The following is a 23,816-nucleotide window of genomic DNA, read 5'->3' on the forward strand; positions in this document are numbered from 1 at the left end:
ATTGAGTCTCGATACCCCTATTACGTGTAGATCTACCTATTTTTTCTTGGCATGGAACAACATCATTCACAACATGTAGACTATCTAATTGCCCTATACCATGGAATTGTTCGTCTATTATCGATGGATGGTGCAACCAGGGGCTACCTCCAAGACTTTCCAGTCAATCTCAATTCCGAATTTCTTGAAAATGCTACGCGCATCCTCAGCAATCGCTTCAAAGCCATGTGTAGCCAAGGCCAAGATGGTGGGACCTGCTCCCGAAAGGCAAATACCAAGTAGACCGGGATGCGTAGAAGGTGTAATCGACGATGTAACTTCTGGAAGACCAGGAATCTTATAGATTGTAAGGTATGAGGGCTTGGGTAGAGAAATCGCACACAAAACGCACCAAAGACCTGCGGAATGGTTGGTGTACACGATCCTTCATAGCTTCGTAGATGAGGTCTGGGTCGGGGGGAGTTTGACCCAATGCCGTTGTAAGAACAGCTAAGCGCTGTAAATTGAAAACCTGGGCAAGACCGATGAAGTCGACAGGACAAGACAGAAAAACTACAACCTACTAGATCTTTGCGAGAATAGTGCGTCGGCAAGACTTCTCTCGCTTTCGCAGTGCTCAATTCGAACCTTGGGATGATGGCGACCGCTTTGATGGTTTCAGACCACCCAAAACGCACATAGTGGCCTATACCTAGTGGTGGGACAGGTGGGTTTAGACCCCAGTCCTCTCCTGCGTCGGGAGGGTACTCAGGTAGGACCTCACTCAGCGGTACACTCGCCGCCTCGCTCGCCTGCTCATCCAACTCTTTCAGATAGGACCCCACAAAGCCGCCGATCAGGGCGGCGGTAACATTATCTGGATGGCGTTCGACCATAAGCGCGAAATCTAAAAGACGCTCCTTTGGCAGATTGAGGTGGCCGAGCTCACTGCCTAGCAGGACGCCTGCGATAACGGCGGCGCCTGAAGAGCCAAGCCCACGGCCAAAGGGGATCTCGTTCTCGACAATGATGGCGAGATGAGAAGGAAACATGCGGATGCCATGACATCGAAGGACGTAGAGGGCGACGCGTGTGGTAAGATTTTTGTACGCATCGAGCGGAACCTCGCCAGCACCTTCGCCTGAGTATGTTATAGCCGGTGCAAGATACTGAGGGGGAGGCGACAAGGGATACTTTACGAAGAGCTTCAGCTGCAGGGATAATGAGAGGCCAACGACGTCAAAGCCAGGACCGATGTTGGCAGATGTTGCGGGAACGAGGATGGTAAACGATTCAGTGGTCATCTCAGATCTGGAGGATGCAAACCAAAATAAAGCGTCTATCTAATCTCCTTTCCATCACGTTCTGCATCAGTACGAACTATGGAGGTATCTGTACCTAAAATCTGTATGTCCAGTTTCTTTATTATGCTTGATCTTGTTAATGCTGGTGGATTAGTCGGTAGTTCTCTGCAAGAAACGCGATCCGTCAACGAGTTCTTAGGCCTGTTGAAGGAAATCATCATACCAAACGACTTCCAGCTTCAAACGTTGCAGGATCGTCAGGTTGTTGATGTTGAGGGAACCATTCGCCCTGGAGAATATCTTGTCGGTATGGTTGGTATACCGGTGTATGATGTTCCACTGTTAAACTTTCCCTGCATCTAGTTGGGGAGGCCCAGCAGTATAACTGCCATTATATGCTAACATTCAGACAAGAAGCTGCTTTGCCTAGAGGCACGCCTTCTGGCAAACTTTCCACCACTGATGGTGAAGGCGGGCAATCTCAGCGTGTATGTCAACTCAACTTTAGACCTGTTTGTGTTTTCTAATACAGTTTTGCTAGGATAACTCCAAGGAAAGCGCTGCGTTAAAATCTCGCCTAATTGCTCGTGATAAGGGTTGCGTTGTGTGTATCGCACAAGTCTAGGATGAGGATGCGACGTACTTGTATAAGGCCGATTCCGAGTTGTTTATTGGGGCCCACATATTTCCTTTGCAGTATCATGATTTGGTGCGTCGCTTCTTCCATCTTGTCTGCAGTAGTCTCACTACTATTCCGCTCAGTGGGATAGAAAAGAGTATTCACAGATTGTTGTCGATCCATACTCAGTTGCTATCCGGAGCTCTAGTCGCCAGAACTCTGATACACGCCGTATGAACTCAACTGACAATGGACTATTGCTTTGTGTTACGCACCATATCCAATTTGAGGCACACTTATTTTCCATTCATCCCAATGTAAGGGCTTCTATGCTCTCTTCTCATTCATGTGCTCAATGATCCAATAGACCCACATTGTCACCTCTTTCCATCCTCGCACCAGGGATATCAACGGATTGACCATAATGCAACCATGGTCAAAAGTCAACACATGTTATCCACCCCCCCATAGCACTCTACTCAAGGATCACTTCATCTCTTCAATTGCAAGATGGATGTCAGGTGCTTCCGAGGGGGATGAGGAGGATGACTGGATGGAAGTTGAAGATGTAACATAATACTTGTTGTCTGTGTGCTTTGGTGACCAATCTTTTGTCATGTTCATCTCGTGTTGTGAAGCACTCATGCTGCTCTTGGCAATCTATACTCAGAAGCACCATCTACCTTGCTTGACCAGCTCATTGTTCCATCCATATGTGACTTTGGGGAATCCTTCCAATACAGGCGCCCAATCTACCAAACTCGCCAGCCAGCTCGTTATTCCATGCTCCCGAAATCTGGCAAGGTGGGAAGGAAATGCGTGGATTCCATGACATTGAAGGACAGAGGGTGACACATGTGGTGAGATTTTTGCACATCAAGCGGAACCTCGTCAGCACCTTAACCTGAGCATGTTATAGCCAGTGCAAGGTACTGAGGGGGCGATAAGGAATACTTTACGGAGAGTTTCAGCTGCAGGAATATGACGTCAAAGCCAGGTTGGATGTTGGGGAGCGAGGATGGTGAACGATTCTGCACCCATCACATCAAAAATTTACTACGACATCTATCTACATACATACCAATCAGTACTATTGTGCGGGCGTGGCGGGAGGAGGCTGCACTTGATACCCTCCTAAATAACCTACAGCGGGGGACGGTGTGGCGCTTCTTAAATGGGAAGGCAATGTCGGCGCTGTTGCTTGTGGTGTAGCGATCCAAGAAGCTGTGGTGGTTATCGGTTGCTGGGCAGCGATCTTGTTGCTCGCAACGGTGTTGGCCACAGCTGGAGTACGAACAGCGGGTGTCGGAGTTCCGTTGTTCGCAACAGGATTAGTAGCGGCATTGAAGAAATTGCCGTACGTTGTAGGCGTTGCGACGGTCGGTTGTGGTGTTCCTCGGCCAGACGTCGTTTGCGAAGGATATTGGCTTGGAGTAAACCAACTTTGATAGTTGTAAGGCTGTTGGGTTGTTGCCCCAGAGCCGTAAGGCTGTTGGTTAGATGTACCAACATAGCTTTGTTGGTTATAGTAACTTTGTTGTTGCTGGGTCCCTGGTGGGACATAACCTTGAAAATAAGCTGGAGCTTGGGATGGCTTATATGGGGTGTAGGTGGTTGCGGCACCCTGAGCTCGATAGGCCTGCTGTGCTTGCTGGGAATTGGCTGCGTACGTGTACGGATAACCCTGATATGAAGCAGTGGGCGGAGGTTGGTTAGCCGTGACGGGTGTGGCTGTGATAGGTACGGGGCCAGAGGTGGTGGAGATGGTAGGTCCTACGGCCGAGGTTTTGACTTTGACTGTCGAATCGTCGCGTAGCGCTGTAGTTCTACTGGTAGGCAGAGTACCATGCCACCCAGGTGATGGCTCAAGAGCAAGGGTGCGATGCAATTTCCTGAGAATCGGAGATGGAGGGACAAGGGAAGGAAGATTGGGTTCAGAGGACCGTGGGCGAAGGGATGAAAGAACAGTAAGCGAATCAAGAATACATTGAGCTTCGGGGTTCTGTGAGTTGGATCAGAATGAAAAGAGCCGAGAGACGAACCTGTCTCCCATTCCTCTGAACCCTCTTCAGCCGCAGAATTAGAGCCTTCGGTAAGGCGAAGGATCTGCAACTCCTCTAAACGATTTAGAGCAAGACGATTTCGTTCAAGAAGTTGTTGTATTGAATTTTCCAACTCTAGACTGTTCATGGCTGCTTTGATGGCATCCACTTCTTCTCGAGGCAACAAGGCATTGACGTCAGTATCCACATCTTTAGGAGGCTCTGCGACAACGGCTAGGTCTTCTCCAACCTCTTGAATGTTACCTCTACCTTCTAGAGATTCTCTCCTGGCGGCTGCTGCCTTGACTCTCCTCTGTTCTTGGCGGTATAGAACTTCGCCTAGTTGTCTCCTGCCAACGAGCTCGCAGTCATGGTCAAAAGAGGGAGCAAAACTGGCATAAGTGCCATAGTCCAAGAAAGAACCGGTAGTAACGCGTCTCTGCAAAGGAAGTGATTTTTTGTGGCCGAGGGGTTTAGAAGACAAAGAGGCGAGGGTTTGAGGAGTATCTGGGGTGGCGTTCATTGAAGAATGGAGGATAGCGACGAGCTCTGCATGGCCGGTAGGCAGGTCTTTTAGGGATATGTTTGATTGGGAGGAAGGTGGGGCGTCAAGAGATGACCAATAGTCACCTGCGGGGAGATGTTGGACGAGGGCATATTTTCTGGTGGGAGAGGTGGAGGGTGGTGGGAGTGGGTCTTCGGATGATAAGATGGATTGTATATGGAGAGGAGTTGAGATTGAAATGGGGTTGAGAAGAGAGAGGGCGAGGTTGCAGAAACGAAGTTGTTGTTGAGCAGCAGCAGAAGGACGGGCGCGAGGCAAAGAAGAGATAGGGAAGAGATTGTGAACTGCGTCGCGTACGATAGACAACGGCGAGGGGTTTGTGAGGAGAGAGCGAAGAGAATGGGAGTCAAAGACGCGGTCTAGCAGGCCCTGGTTGTCCTCCAACTCGAGAACGGTGAGGATTTGAAGACCGTGTCCTGGATGAATATTCAAATCATTGACGGTGTCGTCGTCTGTACGAAGGTGTTTTGTTGCAAGATAGTCTTCTTCATAGTGATCATGGCTTCGTTTTCGCTTTCGTTGTTGGTCTTGTCGCTGTTGTTGTTGGTGGGTTGATGTCGTTGACCGCGTTGCTCTAGCCATTCCTGACGTTGCAATAATAAAATATTGCAAGTGCGTTTCACTCAATTTTAAACTCCGATTGAACTACTTATGCCTTTGCCCATCTTCCGTGCTCAGTTGCGTTCGACACCTGCAAACGGGCACGCAGCTTTTCTTCCACATATACGCAAGCTCGTCTTTGAGTTTTGCAATAAATGGCCCTCATCTGAAAACACACGCACCTTTCTTCTCAACGACCTACAGTCTCTGGCACGCCAAAACCCCCATGTAGAAATCGTCGTCAGGCAGCGCAGTCAGAAAGAGCCTATCGTCCGTGGCTTTTATGGTTCGTTCCATCCTTTCATTCTACACCAGTCACTCATGACGGCTTATAGTCAACAACCGCGACAAGGTCATCCCCCTCAACTCCCTCGAGGTCACCGGCATCCACAAAAAAGTCCGCCTTTTGCTCGATTCATCAGGTGCAAAAATCAAACCCCTCAAACGTCGCCCCGTGGAGAGTACTACCCAGGCTGCGAGAGGCATATGGAGCGGTCTTCATGCAGATAGGCCAACGTTGTAGTCCCACGTGACACTAATCCTGCTGTACGGGTTTAATAATCTTATCATCACCTCGTTCATTTCCGCCCCCTTCATCATTTCTTACACGTGTACATCGCGAGGTATTAGGTATGTATCAAAGAGAACCAGGCGACAAGACTCCGCCAAGACGCTAGCCTGTGGCGTTAGCACTACTTCCTCTCTTTTTAGTGCCTCCTTACTCCCAGCTTTGCCCCCCAGGCTCCCCCATTCACAATGCTGGACGTGAGTCGTCGTTCACAACTTTTCTGCCATTGCATCTCATTTTTTTTTCTTCGTCAGGCTGCGGATGATTTTTCCAACGAGCTGAGTATCGACGAACTCCGGTGGTTAGAAGCCAGTGCTATCTTCGACTTTCCAGTGAGCTTTGAGTTATGCCTAGAGTGACCCTCAACTGACACCAGCAACTAGCCTTTGTCAGAGAAACCAATATCTTGTGAAGACACTAACCTACCTTTATCCCCCGAGAATATTTGTGTCCGACCTGCAACACCTCCTCCCCGTCGTTCCCGCTCTGCCACTGTTCACGCTTCAGCTCCAAGTTCCGAGTGGATTTATCGCCGACCCAAATCTCCCCCCGATTCTCGTCGATGTACATCCACCCACTCCCCTTCTTTAACGACGTCTCGCCCTCGTAACCGGAGCGGGCAAGATGTCCCCTCTTCCGTCCCCCGCTCCCTTTCAAATTCAAGCACCCGCACAGAGACTGGCCCAAGACCTGCCCCCAAGAGGGATCGGCAGGACGAAACTTTTCCATCTGATTCAATCAGTCCCTTCTGGCCAACGATCCTCCGTCCTCGGTCCCGTTCCGAACGATCCGCCCCCTTGCTTAAATATATTCCTTCAGTTAACGTTGCTTCCCCTTCTCCCACTTTGTATTCCTCTTTCTCCACTTTGAACCACACGTCTCCATCAAGGCCTGTGCGTGTTCGTCCTGCATCGATCGCATCAACACTTTCGAGCACTTCTTCGCATTCATCTTCTACACCCGAAACACCAATCTCGCCTGGTTTTGCTGTCCCTTGCAGCAAACCACGCAGGACATACCAACGCCGGAACAATGACCCCAGACTACCACCTTTGTCTGCCTCGTGTCCATCCAAATCAATCTTGACACGAACGTCGTCCATTTCCACAAAGAACTCCACCACTACCGCGCACAAATCGGTCAAGTTTGTGGACGCCCCCACTGTTCACTATGCGGCACCCTCCTATTGGAGTGCCGACGAAAGGATCGATCGTGATGTTGCTGGGCATGGTGTGGACATGGGAATAGATGTAGACGGGATGGACATGGACATGCCGGTGTCCATGGAGAGGAGCATCTATCCAGGCAGAGACCACCAGCTTGGTCCAGCCCACCTGTGCGAAGAACTTCAGCCCAGTGCACCTACCCCAGAAAAGGAAAAAGCCAGCAGTCTGAAACGGTTCATCATGACCCGAAGAGCACCTGATGCCCCATCCCCCTCCAGAAATCAACTCCTTTCGACATCGCCTCGACCCACAATATCTGGCCCATACGCACTGGGCACCTTTAACTCATTACCGCGCTCCACCACCTCCACATTCAACCCCAGTAAGTCAACCGACATAGCTCAATCCGGTATTTCGCTGCGACCCGCGCCGTCGCTTGAGAGTTTTCGTAGTGTTCAAAGTACGGCCGCTAAAAGTGCGCATAGCGTGGGGAGTGTGAGGAGTACCGCGAGCACGCGAGGATTTAGGGCTTGGTTGGAACGCATGGGCAACGCATGGTCTGGAACTTAGGATCCTTCATTACTCACTTGCTTTTCAAACCTTCTGATGCCGTTCAGCCCCTGAATATATCAAAGGTTTGACCTATATCCAGCATTGAGGCTTACCGCCTGTAGAATCTTCTAGGTGAACACCTGAAGTGCCATGGCTGGCCCATACATTTGGCACAATATCTAACAACACGGCCATGTAAATACCATAAGTTAGCTTGTCTGGGTGCTGGTATTGCTCTGTACAAAAACCCAATGGCGTTAGATGAAAGTTATCTTCCGGCCAAGCTGGCATGTTTGGGGACGATAATGATGTGATCGTCTGTCTCGCCGCTTTTCGATGAAGGTATCATCTCAGAGAGTGACATCGGAAGCGGATCCACAAGAAAGGGTGTGGCTTCACGGCTGAATTCAGGTGTGCGATAGCTGACGGGAGCGACTCGAAAGTTTCTATTGTACGTCCTCGCCGTGACACCGTCATAAGACGCCTGACTGTGAGTTGAGCGTGTCCCCGAGCCACTTGCAGCTTGAGCCGACATTCGTGCTTGGTACAGTGCGCGTATACGATATTCCGTCCTTGAGCGTTCTAGCTCTTCCTCCTCGTCAGATGGTATCTCGTTTCCGTCGGGATCTAGTCGGGCTGCAGAAGACAGATGAGGTAAGAAAGTTGGAAGCACTGGGGGACATACCCCAACCTCGTCGACGAGCCAATACTTCGGGAGGGAAAACCAACGTATTGGCTGTTCTCGTACTATGGACCCTGCTGTCGTATGAACTTTGGTCGTTGTTACTTGAACTAGGGCTCATTCGAAGGGGTCCCGCAGCAAAGACGGGGAGATCCTCTTGATCCCGACCTCTGGAAAGCAACCAAGAAGGGAGATCATCATCATTCCATTCCAGATTGATGTTATGAACTCGCTCTTCCCCGTCTGGACCAAGTCTTCTATGGATAACATAGTTCCTTCTGAGTGGTGACTCATCCAATATCTCTTCTCGAGCCGAAGCATACCTCGAAGGTTCATCAAACAGTAAAGGGCGAGGAATATTAGATGATAGCGGGGTCGTGAGGTTCTGAGCCGGGAAATTCGACAATAAGGAAAGTCTTTCTGAGCGATCTGAAAAGGATGAACGAGAAAGCTGGCGTGTATCCGAACGCACGCCTTGCAACCTCCGAGCTTCCTGAGAACGCAAGGAAACCGGGTGAGGACGAGCCGACCTTCGACCTTCTAAAGCTAAAGTCCGAGCTATAATATCGTCCCTTTCATCCTCTATCAAAGGATCTAACCTTCCCAAGTCCGGGCGTTGAAAATGTCCAAAATATTGTAATGTTCCCGGGTCCGCTGGATTGCTGTCTCTGTGTGACGCGGAGGAATTTAAGCGGCCTGCCGCCTCTCTGGCCGCAACTCGTCTACCCAAAGCAGTGGACGGATCATCGCGATGGATCCCGACCTGCAGACTTTGTGATGCATCGGACAACGATCTGTGCAGGAGAGAATGCGAAGGGCTTCCAGACGAACGGAATGGTTGCGAAATTGAACTAGGATGGGGTTGCAAGGTTCGGCGGGTAGTTGATGGACCAGAGCTGTTCAAATTGAGATTACGCATACCCTCCGCCGGAGAATTTCGCGAGTGATAAGGAGCTTGTCTTTCTTGCTCTGGGGATGGATAAGGAGGAAAGAATGGGGGGCTGGCCGGTGTGGACTGCTCGTCTTCCCTAACAAGAGGGTCGCCGGTCAGAATAATTGCTTCATGAGACGGCCCAATTTGACGATTGTCAAAGGTGGATGATTGAGGTTGAGAATTTGAGGCTGTGAGCGTACCCGAGAGCTGCAGCAAACTACGCCTGACTCGGCGAACGCGATCATATGCAGCTTCGAGTGCAACAGAGGCTTGGTAGAGATTTCGCTGTGATTCCGCGTGCTGCTCCTCTATGCTGCTGGTGGTCAGCGACGACACTGGGAGTGGGGAGACAGTTGACGGATTCGGGGAAGAGCCACTCATTATGAGAAAAGAACAACAACAGCAAGATCAGGAGCTCAATAACTATGCTGACATAACAGCCTAGATAAGATTAGATCTATTCATCCTCACTCTCATCATCTGTACTGTACTCCTCCGCTTCATCGTCAATAAATCCGTTCATTGTCCGACCCTCAGAGCTCTCGTCAGAGTCTTCATCCTCCTCGTCGCTTGTCTCGTTATCACTACTCTCTCCTCCTAACTCAACATCCTCAATGCTGCCATCATCAGAGTCGCCACTCTCAACCTCCACATCTACATCCCCGTTGTCGTCACTCGAGCTGCTTTCTCCTTCAACGTACCGCTTGACATTCTTCTCTAGAGCGACAGCCTTGGACTTGCCCTTTCGTGGCGCAAGAGGGGCGGGTGCAGCTGACGATCTCATCTCAATCTGGGCCAGCACCATATCCAGGCGGCCATTCAATGACAGGAGGCTTTCATGTAGAGCCAATCGCGCAGAAAGAGTGGCGTGTAGGCCTGAAAGACGTGCAACAAGATCAGGAATCTGCCAAGAGAAAGGTCAAAACAAGTATTAGCAAGGGGAAGGAATGACCAACCGTCATCAAGTGACCTGCATGTACTGCGAGTACCATCTTAACCCAAGTGATGAGACCCATTCCACGCTGAGAGCTAGCACCTCCGCCACCGCCTTTCATATTTATAGACCGGGAGCCCCTTCCAAGCCGTTCCACGCATGCATTTATCAATGGGATCGCTAGTTGAGGGGGTAATCTGCGAACGCTGTTGCGAATTAGATCAAGGTCTGAATGGGCAAGGCAAGTCTCTAGTAGACGGGTATCCGACGAGTGCAAAGCTTGGATCAATGTTCTTGTCAGGGTGTTCGCGGGAACAACTGCAATATCATCTCGAGTCTTTCTCGTGGTAGGTTTTGACTGGTGATGTGGTTCGCTATCGTCGTCATCTTCGTCACTATCCGACATTGGTCGTCCTTTGTTTTCAGTGACTGCTGTGAGGCGTTGGCCGAGTGAGAGTTCAGCAAGATCGACTTCCAAATGACCATCAACGTTCTTAAATTCGAGGTCTTCCGTCTGTTGGTCGTGAACAAGATCCATCCCGCTGCCTAACTTCAAGGACGACGGTTCGGCGTATCGGTGATTCAGATCCGTCTAGAGTGCACGTAAATATAAATGGAGTCACTTTTTCGAGAGGCATAAATAAAACAGACCTGTTCTAGATTGGGAAACCTAAGGTCGGGTTCATGAAGCTCTACATTTTGTATGAAGCTACCGGAGTCATCTGAATAGCGCTGTGTGCACTATGAGATAAACGTTCATGGTAAACCATTGATAGAAACCTACCACAAGATCGAAAATTGGCCGAACACCGTTTACAAGGCGAGCAACACGAACGGATCCTTGATCACATTGATCCAATGTTACAGCGACAACTGGGGTAACTGCATTACTGGCGGTGGACGAAGAAATAATGGAGCGTGGGAGAAGCATTGGTATTTTGTGTGATGTCACGCCAGTGCTCACTGGCGAGGGAAGCTCGTCGGGTAGAGGAAATATTGATACTTTGCCGGACGCTGAAAGGGTTGCAAGGGTATGTTTTTCCACCGTCACTGTAGATCCAGTGACGGAAAACGTTCTCGCGTCTGAGTCAAGGGCTATTGAAGCAACAGGGCTTCCTTCGGAAGAAACCCCATCCGCAACTTTCCAAATGTATATGAACCGATCACCTTCCGCCATGGACATGAATTGTTCTGGAGGTGCTTTTGAATTCTCCCATCGTATGAGTTGAATCGGTGAGGCGTGACCCGTGAACGAAGCCACTTGTTCTCGTCTTGAGAGGTCGGCATTGCCGTAGGTAGATAATAGGCGCATCGAATAGCGGGCAAATAAAACCTCTGCTTGCCCAGCATCTGCTGTATACCTGACTGCCATAGAAGAATACGCAACACGATCATCATTCTTCCATCTGTCCAACAGTTCGTTTTTTTGTATATCCCAAAGATGAACAGTGGCATCGGCAGCTGACGCCCAAGCAAAAGAAGTAACCCCTTCCGTCGCAAATACAACGCATAGGATAGGTGATGAGCTCGCGGGATGAGAAAGAGCCCGCAAAACCCGTCCATGAGTGGGGGAGAAAAACAAAACAACACCATTTGTAAGTCCCAAAACTACCACCTGTGTCCCACTGATTTGTTCGCCCGCTTCGGCAATGCTATTCCGTTTTTTCCTTTTTTTCTTGCTAGGCTGGATTGTTGAATCATCAGGTGAAGGAATCTGGCCATCCACGGAGAGGTTTAAGCAGGTCCATGTAAGAGACGAAACGCGTGCCGAGTCTACAGTAAATTCTGCAACCGACTGAGCAGAGGCCGTGTTATAAACGCGTAGGCGGTGTTTATCGACAGCTAGGGAAAGGAAAGCGAAGAGAGTTCCATCTGCAGAGAAGGAAGAAAGTGCGGTAAGATTTGAAGTGTCTTCCACGGACGGTTGGGAAATAATGGACGTTGATGCGGCTTTCCCTTTAGACGATTTGGGACCGCTTTTGTGCAGTTTTTGGGACATGGTAATTTGGACAAGGGGAGATTTTAAGTTCGTCTTTTTTTTGTGGAAGGCACGTGATATCTATCTAATATATGGGCACCGTGACCTAATATTCTTGCAATATAAAAGCCTTTCTTCTCTAACCACGAACATGAATTATATTCAGGTATGACCTCCAATGTATTGATAATGCAGCTTCCTACTAATCGTATTCTAGCTAGAGAAACTAGGTTGGCTTCCACTCGCCGTCGTCTTCCCCTGCTAACATCAAAACAGGTGAAGGAACATATGCAACAGTCTTCAAGGTTCGTCCTTATCCACGTCTGTGGCGTGGCTCAACGGTACCCTACAGGGCAGATCAAGGACTACTAATGAGATTGTGGCCCTGAAGGAGATCCATCTCGACGCCGAGGAAGGAACGCCATCCACTGCGATTCGCGAAATCTCCCTCATGAAGGAACTCAAGCACGTTAACATTGTTCGCCTCCACGACGTCATACATACAGAAACTAAACTAGTCCTCATTTTCGAATATTGCGAGCAAGATTTGAAGAAATACATGGATCAAAAAGGCGATCGCGGAGCACTAGATCCCGCCACAGTAAAGAGCTTCATGTTTCAACTTTTAAAAGGAACTGCTTTCTGCCACGAAAATCAAGTTTTGCATCGAGACCTAAAACCACAGAACCTTTTGATCAACAGTAAGGGAGAGCTAAAGTTGGGCGACTTTGGGCTGGCGAGAGCGTTTGGCGTACCAGTCAATACGTTTTCCAACGAGGTACGCCATTCATCTCTCTCTCCCCTTCTCACCACTTATTCTCTGCAGGTGGTCACCTTGTGGTATCGCGCTCCTGATGTCTTGCTCGGTTCGCGAACATATAGCACATCGATCGACGTGTGGTCCTGTGGATGCATTTTTGCGGAGATGATTTCCGGAGTTCCACTATTTCGAGGACGTGATAATCAAGACCAGTTGTTACACATCATGAGAATAATTGGGACTCCGTCACCAGCACAGTTACAGAAGATGGCCAAGGAAACTGTGAGCTTCTTCATTAAACAACAACGCATTCCTCACCCAGGAACGATCACCCAGCCAGATATTCAGACGAAGACATTTCCCCAATACGCCAAGATGCCTTTTAGCCAAGTGTTGTCCAAGGCGACGCCGCAGGGTACGTGATTAGCAGCTTCTCCAACGTCTCGCATCTGAACACATTTCTATTTTACAGCCATTGACCTACTAGAACGACTGCTCAAGTTCGATCCCGCCGAGCGGATCTCGGCTGCCGATGCTCTTTCTCATCCTTACTTTACCACCGCCCCAACGACAGCTCCTTTTGGTTTGAATTCGTCCCCTGGCTCAATGCCGCCTCCAGTTTTCAACTTCCCTCATCCCCATGGCCAACAGCAGCAGCAACAAATGCCCCACCCATCACAGTACTCTCGACCACCCATGCCAGTGTACAACCATCCTCAAGCAGCGGCTCAGACCCAAGTCCACGCTCAAGTGCCTCAGCCTGACCCACTCGCACAATCCCGTGCTCATGCCCAAGCCATGGCTCAACAACAGGCACATTACGGCGGGGTACAGTATGCATCCTACGGGCATGGCGCACGGTAGGTAGAGACATCCATGAAATATTCCCGCATAGAATTGGACGTTATGTATACCGCCTCATGACAATTTGTAATAGTACGCGTTGCCCCCAGTGGTTGTGTCTCATCTTCTCTCCCTTTTATGTGCTGCACGGATAAAGTCCTCATGCACATTATTTCAACCCGCATTTGTTGTACCAAAAGTCGACAGCAAAGAAATCAAATCGGCTGTTGAGTCATGAATCAAAGGCGACCAGCGGAGGATAACGAGTCCCTTTCCTCACCTTTTCTCAATGGTTTGCTGAAAAAGCTATTCATACCAGCACTCAAACAAAGTTTCTTGGTCGAGTCTTGGCAATCCGCACTGAGTGCTACAACTACTCAACGACTTTAAGAAGTCAGACTGGATTCAATTTTGAAAAAACGCACTGGGAAGTGTGTAAGGAGTTTTGCACTTGGCTTCCAGTGAACGGAGCCGTTTCGCGGCCTCGACACCATCGCATATTGGCATATCTATGGAATGAACAATGAGAGGATTATAACCAAAATCGTGGAAGAAAGGAAATACGATGGTCAAACAGGGCCACGCTAAAGTAGCCTGGGTTGTGAGCCTCCCATGCTAAGTGTAACTTAGAGTTAGCACCCTACACCTCAAATATCCACCGAAACAGACCTGCAATTGCTTCCTCGCCATTATTCGTAGCAGTTACATTGAGGTTATAGCGCTCGAGCTGCTTTACCAATAGGCTTTGCGCTATAGGGTTGTCTGACACAAAGCAGCGTTGAAAGACTATTTGTTTAGAACCGAAAAAAAGAACAACCTTCAGCGATAAGGACGTTTCCGAAAAGCGATTGTTGAACGGCTGCTAAATCTTCCGTTGCCTGACTGATGGACGTTGGCTGAGTGAAGGAGATCGGTAGGTCTTTCAAGGAAGCGAGAGTTTGCAGGAGCCGGACTTTTCGTGGAGGTTTGGTCAACTTGACTACACCGGATGTGCCGCTATTTCCAAAGACGGGGTAACCCGGACGGCTTGTGGTCGGAGTATATATGTGAAGCACTTTGGTTCCCTGGGTGGGGCCACTACGAAATGACTGAAGGTACCGAACCAAATCTTCCATGTGAGTTTCTGATTGTTCGTCAAGAATAATGAAGTCAAGAGCTCTTTTGGACGCGGGGTAAGTGTTCAAGTATGCTTTCGCGTCTTCGACGGACGAAACGAGATCAACGTTGAACCCCTCAAGCATAGTATTCAGAAGGGCGAGTGTTGCTTCAGAGGCCGAAGAGACAAGAATCTGGAGGGGAGCTAAGGCTGATTTGAGTTTCTGGATATCCTGAGCTGACTTTTTCAAGCTAATCTCGGTTTCTCTATCATTGTCGGCAGTGGTTTGGGTACACACCTTTCGAGATTCTTCAGAATCGTATATGCTAACGGGAATCGTAAACCAAAACATGGACCCGACGTTGAGCTCAGAGTGGACACCGATGGCACCACCCATCAGTTTGACAAGCTGCCGCGAAATTGATAAGCCCAATCCGGTACCACCAAACCGACGAGTGGATGAATTCTGAATATAAAGTTCACTAGAGGAACTGTGACATTTAAAATGACTCACGTCTGCCTGCTGGAATGGAACAAACAAGAGATCAACGTCACTCGCGGAAAGGCCTATGCCCGTATCCCTTGTTGTTATAAGCAAAGCTCTGCAATACCACACAAAAAAGGTCGCTTACTGAATATCAAATTTAAGATGGACGCCGGCGTCTGTAGAGTTAGGTCCATGCCCAATGGAACAGATGACGCGAACAAAGCCACTGGCAGTGAACTTGACAGCATTTCCAATCAAGTTCATAAGAACTTCCGTGATAAACATATCAGCGCAACGAACTAAAAGGAGGCAATAAATTGGGCAGTAGGAGTTGCAATCTCACCTTGACGGATTCGTGCGTAGTCGGCGAATACCCCTGCTGATGTTGAATGTAAGTTTTATGGTTGAAGCAGAAACCATACATGGTGGAACGTTGGGTTCGATATTGAAGGAAAGGTCCAGTTTCTTCGCCGCCATCGGGAGCAACAGCTCCATACAGTCCTGGATTATATGGTGAGCACGGAAAACGAAAGGAGCGATACCCAACGAACAGCTATAATATTCTTTTAAAATATAAAAGGGTCAACAAGAGAAACAATTTCTGATATTGACTTTACATACCTCGACTGAAAAGCCGCTTGGCTCGATTTTAACAGCTTGTTTGGCATTAGAAAGATGAACGTCAATACGCCTAGGCATGGCCCACCTGATGCCTCTAATTTGCTGTAGTCCAAGATAGAGTCGATAATCTATTCGAGTTTATTTGAATATATATCGTCACAAACTCCGAAAACCATAAATTTACCTTCAACAATAATTCGCACGACTGCTTCGCAGTTTGTACTTTGGCAAATAAGTGAATGGTGGAGTTTGAAAACTACTCGAAACACCAACCGATCTCGCTTTGTCCGGGATTCAGTTCCGTACCGCTCAGGAGGTCAAGCAAACCATAAAACGAGCTATGATGCGTAAACGTTAAAAAAAAGTGACTAAAGGAGGAGGAGACTACCTGAACGGGGTTCTGAGTTCGTGGCTCATGGATGCCAAAAAATTACTTTTGATCTAAAGAACGTCCGATCAGTGGACAGTATAGCGATGTTGTTTTGCTCCCACTTTTGTAGCCTTCAAAGCATCTTCGCGGCTTTTACGAGCAGCTTCTAGAGCTTCCCGTTGAGCGGCGATCATTTTCAAATTCTCCCTTGTCCCCGCTTGCACTGAACGAAATAACAGAGCATTTGCAATGCTGATACTAGCTTGTTGGCATAATAACGTAAGTATCGTCACTGTGTTTTGTGAGAAAGGATATTTCGAGGCGAAATAAACAGCGCCAAATGTTTGTCCACGATTGCTGAAAATCGGGAGGCATATGACGGAGCGATGGGCGGTTTGACCAGCTTCAGACGAAAAACGCGAGTCGAGTGCTGCGTCTGCGTAGTATATACGCTCCTTCGAGTTCAGTGCTAAGAAAAGTGAGAAATTGAGTTTGCAAAGAGTTGAGTAAGACAGACTATGTTGTATGATAGCTTTTTGGAGTGGATCACCAATTGCTCGGATAGGTTTTGGATTCCTAAAAATTATAAATGGTTCAACTTTCTGGAAACGGAACTATCTGAACATACTCATGAACTTGACATGGCTCTGGAGGAATCATGCTTGTTGCGACGGTGTAGTCCCCAGCTTCGCGGGCGATGACAACTACAATTCGGTTGAGTGAGTTCGACTTGTTAAAGACGAGCATGCAATATACCGCAGGTCTTTTGAGAGCCAGACGTTTCTGTATTTGTATCAGAAGTCGACACTGAGGGAGAGTACGAATGAATTACCAGCAGCGATCTCAGTTAGTCTCTGCAAGGCTATGCCGAGTCCACCCGTTAGACGCGCAACAACAGAAGGATATAAGAATAAACCTGAAGATAAATTTATATCACTTGATATGTCCTTGCTCCATTTTAAAATTGATGCAAGGTCAGCAGCACTGAGAGTAGATTCTTGGTCGTCTTGGACATCCATATTGTACGTGTGTCTTGGCGAACCCGCCTCGCCAGCGATGACTTCCGTCTGGACGCCAACATCAGAAGAGAAGAGAGGCCTCTTCAAGGGGTGTTGAGATTTCAGACCAGCATCTGTTGTAAGATAATTTCTGTCATTGTCATTATTGTTGAGTTCTGAGAGCTAAATTCAAATCAGCCATACACTATCCCTTGGGCGCCCCATTGTGATTGACGCGCAATTCCCTGTCGCTGGAGTTCGCTTCCAAGACCTTCCACACCACAACGAATGAAGTGCGAGCCTTGCTGAGGAGACTAAACAAAGACTATAGAATTTTTAGATACTGACTTACAAGATACAATGCCCAACCTTCCTCTAGAAGCCAATCATCGTCAACAGCAAGCCTGAAAAGAGATCAGAAGAGGTTTGAGAAGCAGATTAGGGACAACGCTACGTTACAGCCACGTCATAACGTTTGAATGCTTCGGCCCGCCCCAGCAATGCTGCCAACTCGGCCTCCTATGAAGAGATGTTACCGGTGGACCACGATCAGTTTTAAACAACAAACCACGAGGGCAACCCACGCAGCACAATTGACTGGACTTGATGATAACCATCTGGTGTAGCATGTATTGAGTCAAACGATGTCAGAAGAAGGTGGAGACGCAAACAAACTTTCTGATATATGCTTGATTAACATTGACTTGTGCCAGGTATGCAGACGACTGAGTATCCGGAAGTCCTCCTTTTCTTATGCATGCAATCATTGCTAGACTATGGAAGAAGAGTGCGTAGCGAACATGTCTGTGACTGTGAAAGCTGAATGCGTGAGTAGTTGACGAGAGACTTGAGCTACGTACTTAGGGTGTCCATTCCTTGTGTTGTAGATGCTGAACCCAAGGGAAGCAGCTTCCTCGACAAATCCTAGCGAAAAGTAACTAACGAGCTGACGATGCCATTGGCAAAAGTGATATAGCTCAGGGGACCTTCATACCTTGAAAGAGTTATACCTGCAGCTAAACTGTGAGTAAAAAAATATAGTGTGCGTCAGTGAAGCCGTACCAATTAAGGGCCAATGGAACATTTCCTGATGTCTTATGTAGCTCTTGGAGGAATTCGCTCTCCACGAAAGAATCGGTATCAAAAATAGTTTGTGCAGATCGTGGTTTCGTAAACCCTCCCAACGCACGTAAGCAATTGAGAAGACCTAAGTCAGACATGTAGTGGCCGATAAAATTCGGGAGAACATAACTATACGCACCCATAGCAAGAATCATAGGTTCACCCATAGGCAACGTTAACCTAACGTCATTTACACACTTGTGTACAAGTGAGCTCGAACGGCTAGTATGAGACGGCAGACGCGACACTGACCTCTTGTGCAGCAATCACAAGTTCGTTGACTTAGCGGACGTTAACGTCAAACCACAGATTCACGCAGAAACGACTCACGATGTTCGCACAGGTACAATTTGGTCGCAATGATATGAATACTGGCAAAACTTGTGTAAATACTGAGAAAAATGGATCAGCTAATCCACCTTCCGTTTATCATATATTCTTACCGATCGCCAGCACCATTGCCATGTTTGACAGCCTCCTCCAATCGGGGAAGAACTCCTCGGATATGCGCACTGTCAAACCCGGACACCAATCCACAGAAGAGAACTTGGGCACGACTAAATTCCAATCAGAGCTTTGTCAATGGAACAAGTCGAGGTAAAATGTACCACTTTTCTCCCGAGCTTCCATGACGGTCAGCAATGCGTAGAGCCAGTTTTCCGAGGTCCACAGAGAATCGGTACATCTCCCGCCTTTCTGCGGCGACTGGTTAGACAGTCAAGCTATCTTTCAATTACAATCGGAAAAGCCATACCTCCCAAAGCCCAGAAAAAACCAAGCGCTGTGCCAGCAGACATCCCAGATCTAGACGGAAGCGAAGAAAAAGACACTGTGTTAACAGACAAAAATGATCCATGAATTGACTAAATATACCGTAACGCCAATTGGATAGTCTATGTATGACTAGATGTCAGGTAACAATCAATGGGGTATACGGAGTTTGACGTACAGTCAACCCAACAACGTCTACAAAACAGGACGGCGAAGGACTCCAGTAGGCATTTGTGCCTACAAAAATTAGAAGGCTTTGTAAAGTGTTATGCGCGGAAACCCACCAGCATCATTCAACAACGTCACTGCAAGTTCGGTCTTCTTATCCGTTGTCCGTGGAATCAAGAGAATTTCATCAAAGCCCACGGCCATGATTTCATTTTTTACTTGCTCGAACATAAAGTCTGCCTGCCTTCTAGTAGGTGAGCGATTGATATCAATGCCTAAAACTTGGAGAGCCAAGAGCGTATCATCGAAAGCTTGCGCGTGGTTATTGCGCAACCAATGGTTACGAGAGCGTAGACGAAGGATATCGCCTTTGTCCTCTGGCTGTATTGCGTGCTCAAAGCATTCGCGAATTATTTCATCAGATTGTTCCAGCTTCCCTGTGAACAAGCCGAGTTAGCGAAAGTATGTAAGAAAATGCTAACCGGACCTTTCCACGTAAACAAGCTGCAGATAGCCATGGGTGAGTGAGTTCGGATGTACCTTGGACACACTCACGCAGCAAGTTTCTTCAACAGACTTATTGTTCGGAACGGGTTATCCGACCATGGGTCCGCTCGTAGAAGCGTCCTTGCACTGATAAAAGATCGGATGGCAAGCTTCGACGCAGTAAGTGACGAAGTATATGCCGTAATTATTCCAACCCAACTCACCTCATGAGCACCTCTGGCCCAAGCCGAGTCGCCTGCATCAACGAGCACATCCAAGAGTTCCTCTCGTTTTGGATGCTCATGCAAGAGTGGAAGACACCTGGGAATATGCATGAGTTGATATTAACGATGTTGTGCACACACCAACCGTTCAGCGTGTTCAGCAACGCGATAAATGTCTATTGGTATCTCGTGCAACATCATTAGAATAATCTGCGAAGGGATGGTAAACTTCCTCTGGAGATCAATATAGTCCACAATACCCTGAAAGACATCTTTGCAATTGAACTCTCTGGCAACGCATCAGCTTCAGCCTGAGCAGCTTGCCTATATCTATCATGAGAAAAGCTACACATGTCCCTTGCACGTTGGATAAGCCACCCCTCCGACAAGGCAAGTTGAAGCCCGCGCATTGATCCACGAGTGTTTGTGGAGCCTTGATCGCGAAAATTAGAGACAGCTTTGTGGAGGTTCCACATGTCCTCCACTTCTTCTTCGCTGCTGCTACCACTTGAGTCTTCCCAGTCCATCATCAAGGCTACTTCAGTGACCTTAAATCTAGCACGATTCGGGATGTGAGCAACAAAAGAAATGGTAAGGAATGGCCAAACTTACGTCTCGCCGAAGAAGGCGGCCCACGTGAGGTATTTCCTCGCCTCCTCTGGTAATTCTCTCATGCGGGAGATCAAAAAGGACAGATCAGTTGGATCAGACACCATTTGATTGGCCAGACTGCCTTCAATTTCCGCCATATTATATCTGAAGAGCGATTTAATATCTAATAGAATAGTCAAGAAAGAAAAAGCTCCTACACCCAATGATTACGGTCCCAGTCAAATGTAATCTGCACTTGATGAGATATATCAACAGTATAGAACAGAAAGTAGCATACGTACATGATGTTGTCGTTGAAGAGTCGTTAAGATACTTCGCGCTGAAAATGCATTGCCAGAAGAAGACGCATAAATGAAACGAGATAATGGAGAACAATCTTCTTTCGTCCTATGCAGAGTTTTAGAGATGAGGGAGGAAATCGCGGAATAAGATAGCGGTTCCATTGTTATCCATGTTGGGCGCGACCTGCTTGTGAACATGGACCGGACTCGATCAACAACTTCCCTGAGGATAATATCAGTAGTCACAATGCCGCAAGTGGCTTGAAATTCACGTCTTGTCAGAGCGCAGTGTGGCAAAAATAAGCTTATGGAACATTATCATGAATCAAGACGGATGTGAGAACAGAAACCTAACGAACCATCCGGCTTCTCGAGTTTAACAAGGTCGAGAGAAGATCCAGGGTCCTTATAATCTAGATGTCAGCCACAGATACGTAAGGGCGAAATGGGGGGTAACTTAACGATTCATCGGCTTCGTGAAGATCGTCAAGGAAAAGCGCAAACAATCGAGTCTCCGCAATGACGGAAAAAACGCCCTCAACGAGCGACTGAAACCGCGCCCTTAGGTCCTGTGTGTTGAGAGGTTCAGGGGGAGTATCTAAAATTATGTCGAACAAAGTTAAAACGTCTTTGAGCTCCGGAGTCCCCTGGTAGAGGAGCGGGATATTTTGAAGCTGTGGTCCAAGGCGGTCACGGAGCCCGGTGACAAATCGATGCAGATCAGTGTGAAAGACCATCAGTTGGCGAAGCACGGAAGATAAACATCCCAACTTCAGGGAAGGTAAGAGCAAGCTTCCGACAATAATAAACTCTTACTAGGGCCGAAAAGGGGGCAGATTCCGCGCCCTGAAACTTGGCCTGCCCCCAAAGTCCATGCGCTTCACAAGCAGTAAGTAAAAAGATGGTCTAGAAAAACAAAAGAACGCTTTACATCGCCACTTGGCTTGATTCGCAAGAATCATGGAGCTCTTCCCAACGCTACCGTGCATCAGCGTCTTTAAACGGGGGTAGATTGCGGGTTAACTCACCCTGGAGGTCCAACAACGAACACTGCTTGAGTACGAGCGACTCGGCTGCGACTGCGCCAAGTACCTGGAAGTCGTCGGTGTGATGAAGGCCACGAAGCATGATCTGCCGCCAGGGGCCCCGAAGGTACGACCATCGAGTGATTGTGATCTCCTTGCATATCACTGAGAGAAGATGCAGATTCTGATCGATCCTCTGGGGTATCCTTTTTGGTTGCTGTCGTTACTGCAACTTGATCCTTAGATGCTGAATGGTGTCTAGAAAAACTTGTCGACGTATTTCGGACTCGAATACGTTCAAAGCCAAAACAGAGTAGTACATTGAAACGACTTACTAACGTTCCGAATGACTTCCAACTCTTTGTCACGCCCAAACTGTGGTGAGTAAAATCATTATATTCGTGGCGGAAATGAACAGTCATACCAAAGAAATCGGCATGGTAAATTCCTATAGCAAAGTGCATTAAGAAAAGATGTCTGTTGAAGATAGCTGCGTTTTACCATGAATCTGTCTTGCAATGCAATTTCGAATGACGGAATCAGCTAAAATATAAATTTGTTACCCTCATCATGGAAAAATGTTGACTGCGAAGTACCTCAGACTCCCCAGATGTTGAGGAAACTGTCGCTAGAAGGCGGCGCTGACACTCTAAAAGGTCGGCCTTCAATCCATAGGCACTCTGGTATCTTGAATCTGGACTTTTAGATAAAAGCTGTGCCCTGCCATGAGATTTTTGATATCTTGTGAGCCAAAGATGACAAACTTTATCGATCACATTGGCTAGAACTTGAGGGACGTCACGTCTGACTTCATGGACGGGCATAGGGCGCTTCTGCACAATAGAGTGCAGCAACTCCAGCGCGCCCCCTTCAAATGGCATTTGTCCTCTACCCACCAAAAGAGTCCAAAATAAAATGCCAAGAGAGTATAGGTCTGTCCGATGATCCTGAGCCATCGTTTCGATGCTGCCGGTCTGTTCAGGCGCTAGATAGCACAATGCCTCCTTCACCTTCAGTTTTTCTGCTTCTTCATGAGCGCGCAAGACGAGGGAGGAGGGGGAGCCAAAGTTTTCCAAGGATATCGCTCGATTGCCAAAATGGACGAGTCTCACCATCCCAGAGTGAGAATTTAGATGGAAAGCATTGGCACGAACTAAATGGACAAGAGCATGAATAAGTCCAGTCACGCAAGGAAAAATGAGGTAAAAATCACCTTCACGGTGAATGACGCCAGCTCTGTTCAATCGAGTTAGCCCAGTAAACAATTTGTTAAGTTCTGCCTCAACTTGTGTAATGTCTCTAAACACCGAGTGGATTGAATGGCAAATCTAGAAGCAGTTGTTACCAAAGAGCCCATGAACCCATTTAATTGAGCGTACTCTAGAAATGAAGCAAGATCCATAATGTCGAGAGCCTCCACTTCTTCCGCCATGTCATGTTCTTCGATCCCCATCATATGCACATCGCCATGCGTAGAAACAGGTCTCACACGAGATATATCGGCTAAAAGAAGGTCGTTGATCTTTAAGGGAGGTAGATAATGTCCCAGAAGATTGAGACCAGGGTGGACGAGGAGAAGGACGACACAATCGCCATCGTCTCGGGGAATCTTAAAAAAATCAATCACCCGCAAAACCGAACTGTAACTATTAGTAGAGCTTGACATCCGTCCTAAGCTTGTGTCACGTAAGTCCAAGGAAACTGCCACAGGAGACCAACGATAGGCCGTACATATGGGCTTCCCTCTCCAAGCACATGGAACCATTGGACTGAGCAGGTGCGATTTTGGCCAGTACATTTGAACCGTCCTTGAGGTTATTCCCTTCGGCAAGAAGAGTCATGCTTCCAGTGTCTTGCCAAGGATAAGCCTTTTATCGAAATGAGAAACGGCTGCATAAGGAGTGTGCCGAGTACGTGCTTTTTCCAATGTATACCCAGGTATTGAAAGGATACCATCTTTGAAATACAACGTTGGGAATGGTTGGCCAAACTTCCGTCTCATGAGCACTGGCGAGATAGGGAGTCGATG

At 48.0% G+C, this 23,816-nt stretch overlaps 8 protein-coding genes across 8 annotated transcripts; 4 read left to right on the forward strand and 4 right to left on the reverse strand.

Moving 5' to 3' along the window:
* Positions 1 to 20: 20 nt before the first annotated feature.
* Positions 21 to 1,283, reverse strand: LACBIDRAFT_186781 (uncharacterized protein; the record flags this gene model as incomplete). The annotated part of the gene is made up of 3 exons (XM_001873879.1): positions 21 to 336; positions 392 to 511; positions 564 to 1,283. The coding sequence occupies 3 exons, from the start codon at positions 1,281 to 1,283 to the stop codon at positions 118 to 120; spliced, it is 1,059 nt and encodes a 352-aa protein (XP_001873914.1). The 3' UTR covers positions 21 to 117.
* Positions 1,284 to 1,437: 154 nt separating this feature from the next.
* LACBIDRAFT_320686 (uncharacterized protein) lies at positions 1,438 to 2,479 on the forward strand (the record flags this gene model as incomplete). Its single annotated transcript, XM_001873274.1, has 6 exons — positions 1,438 to 1,590; positions 1,647 to 1,771; positions 1,825 to 1,887; positions 1,909 to 1,992; positions 2,046 to 2,219; positions 2,270 to 2,479. Coding segments are annotated over 6 exons (807 nt in total), but the record flags the coding sequence as incomplete, so codon positions are not given.
* A 2,681-nt stretch (positions 2,480 to 5,160) lies between these two features.
* Positions 5,161 to 5,632, forward strand: LACBIDRAFT_243689 (mitochondrial 54S ribosomal protein MRPL51; the record flags this gene model as incomplete). The annotated part of the gene is made up of 2 exons (XM_001873275.1): positions 5,161 to 5,395; positions 5,445 to 5,632. The coding sequence occupies 2 exons, from the start codon at positions 5,161 to 5,163 to the stop codon at positions 5,630 to 5,632; spliced, it is 423 nt and encodes a 140-aa protein (XP_001873310.1).
* A 233-nt stretch (positions 5,633 to 5,865) lies between these two features.
* LACBIDRAFT_300919 (uncharacterized protein) lies at positions 5,866 to 7,413 on the forward strand (the record flags this gene model as incomplete). Its single annotated transcript, XM_001873276.1, has 3 exons — positions 5,866 to 5,874; positions 5,932 to 6,009; positions 6,061 to 7,413. 3 exons carry the CDS (start codon positions 5,866 to 5,868, stop codon positions 7,411 to 7,413), a joined length of 1,440 nt encoding a protein of 479 aa, XP_001873311.1.
* A 250-nt stretch (positions 7,414 to 7,663) lies between these two features.
* LACBIDRAFT_300920 (uncharacterized protein) lies at positions 7,664 to 9,392 on the reverse strand (the record flags this gene model as incomplete). Its single annotated transcript, XM_001873880.1, has 2 exons — positions 7,664 to 8,031; positions 8,081 to 9,392. 2 exons carry the CDS (start codon positions 9,390 to 9,392, stop codon positions 7,664 to 7,666), a joined length of 1,680 nt encoding a protein of 559 aa, XP_001873915.1.
* Positions 9,393 to 9,468: 76 nt separating this feature from the next.
* On the reverse strand, positions 9,469 to 11,944 carry LACBIDRAFT_300921 (uncharacterized protein; the record flags this gene model as incomplete). The annotated part of the gene is made up of 4 exons (XM_001873881.1): positions 9,469 to 9,915; positions 9,968 to 10,537; positions 10,597 to 10,677; positions 10,730 to 11,944. 4 exons carry the CDS (start codon positions 11,942 to 11,944, stop codon positions 9,469 to 9,471), a joined length of 2,313 nt encoding a protein of 770 aa, XP_001873916.1.
* A 224-nt stretch (positions 11,945 to 12,168) lies between these two features.
* Positions 12,169 to 13,547, forward strand: LACBIDRAFT_242941 (uncharacterized protein; the record flags this gene model as incomplete). The annotated part of the gene is made up of 5 exons (XM_001873277.1): positions 12,169 to 12,228; positions 12,276 to 12,701; positions 12,750 to 12,965; positions 13,020 to 13,098; positions 13,156 to 13,547. Coding segments are annotated over 5 exons (1,173 nt in total), but the record flags the coding sequence as incomplete, so codon positions are not given.
* A 218-nt stretch (positions 13,548 to 13,765) lies between these two features.
* LACBIDRAFT_300923 (uncharacterized protein) lies at positions 13,766 to 23,789 on the reverse strand (the record flags this gene model as incomplete). Its single annotated transcript, XM_001873882.1, has 57 exons — positions 13,766 to 13,899; positions 13,952 to 14,035; positions 14,091 to 14,141; positions 14,196 to 14,288; positions 14,344 to 15,088; positions 15,137 to 15,203; positions 15,255 to 15,408; positions 15,453 to 15,485; positions 15,532 to 15,672; positions 15,731 to 15,751; positions 15,801 to 15,858; positions 15,915 to 15,952; positions 16,004 to 16,068; positions 16,119 to 16,171; positions 16,223 to 16,569; positions 16,618 to 16,676; positions 16,729 to 16,804; positions 16,857 to 16,883; positions 16,933 to 17,249; positions 17,303 to 17,403; positions 17,451 to 17,502; positions 17,553 to 17,617; positions 17,667 to 17,715; positions 17,774 to 17,908; positions 17,959 to 18,036; positions 18,161 to 18,305; positions 18,360 to 18,417; positions 18,473 to 18,501; positions 18,551 to 18,612; positions 18,664 to 18,777; positions 18,829 to 18,925; positions 18,975 to 19,024; positions 19,094 to 19,113; positions 19,170 to 19,228; positions 19,276 to 19,596; positions 19,647 to 19,663; positions 19,715 to 19,815; positions 19,870 to 19,966; positions 20,015 to 20,079; positions 20,130 to 20,424; positions 20,482 to 20,625; positions 20,679 to 20,710; positions 20,763 to 20,985; positions 21,035 to 21,066; positions 21,122 to 21,167; positions 21,225 to 21,532; positions 21,579 to 21,640; positions 21,694 to 21,740; positions 21,791 to 22,073; positions 22,123 to 22,162; positions 22,212 to 22,235; positions 22,289 to 22,330; positions 22,384 to 22,940; positions 23,001 to 23,086; positions 23,167 to 23,463; positions 23,519 to 23,655; positions 23,706 to 23,789. The coding sequence occupies 57 exons, from the start codon at positions 23,787 to 23,789 to the stop codon at positions 13,766 to 13,768; spliced, it is 7,017 nt and encodes a 2,338-aa protein (XP_001873917.1).
* Positions 23,790 to 23,816: the final 27 nt, after the last annotated feature.

Source organism: Laccaria bicolor, genomic scaffold (assembly GCF_000143565.1).
Source record: "Laccaria bicolor S238N-H82 LACBIscaffold_1 genomic scaffold, whole genome shotgun sequence".
In the NCBI taxonomy this organism is placed as follows: Eukaryota; Fungi; Basidiomycota; class Agaricomycetes; order Agaricales; family Hydnangiaceae; genus Laccaria; species Laccaria bicolor.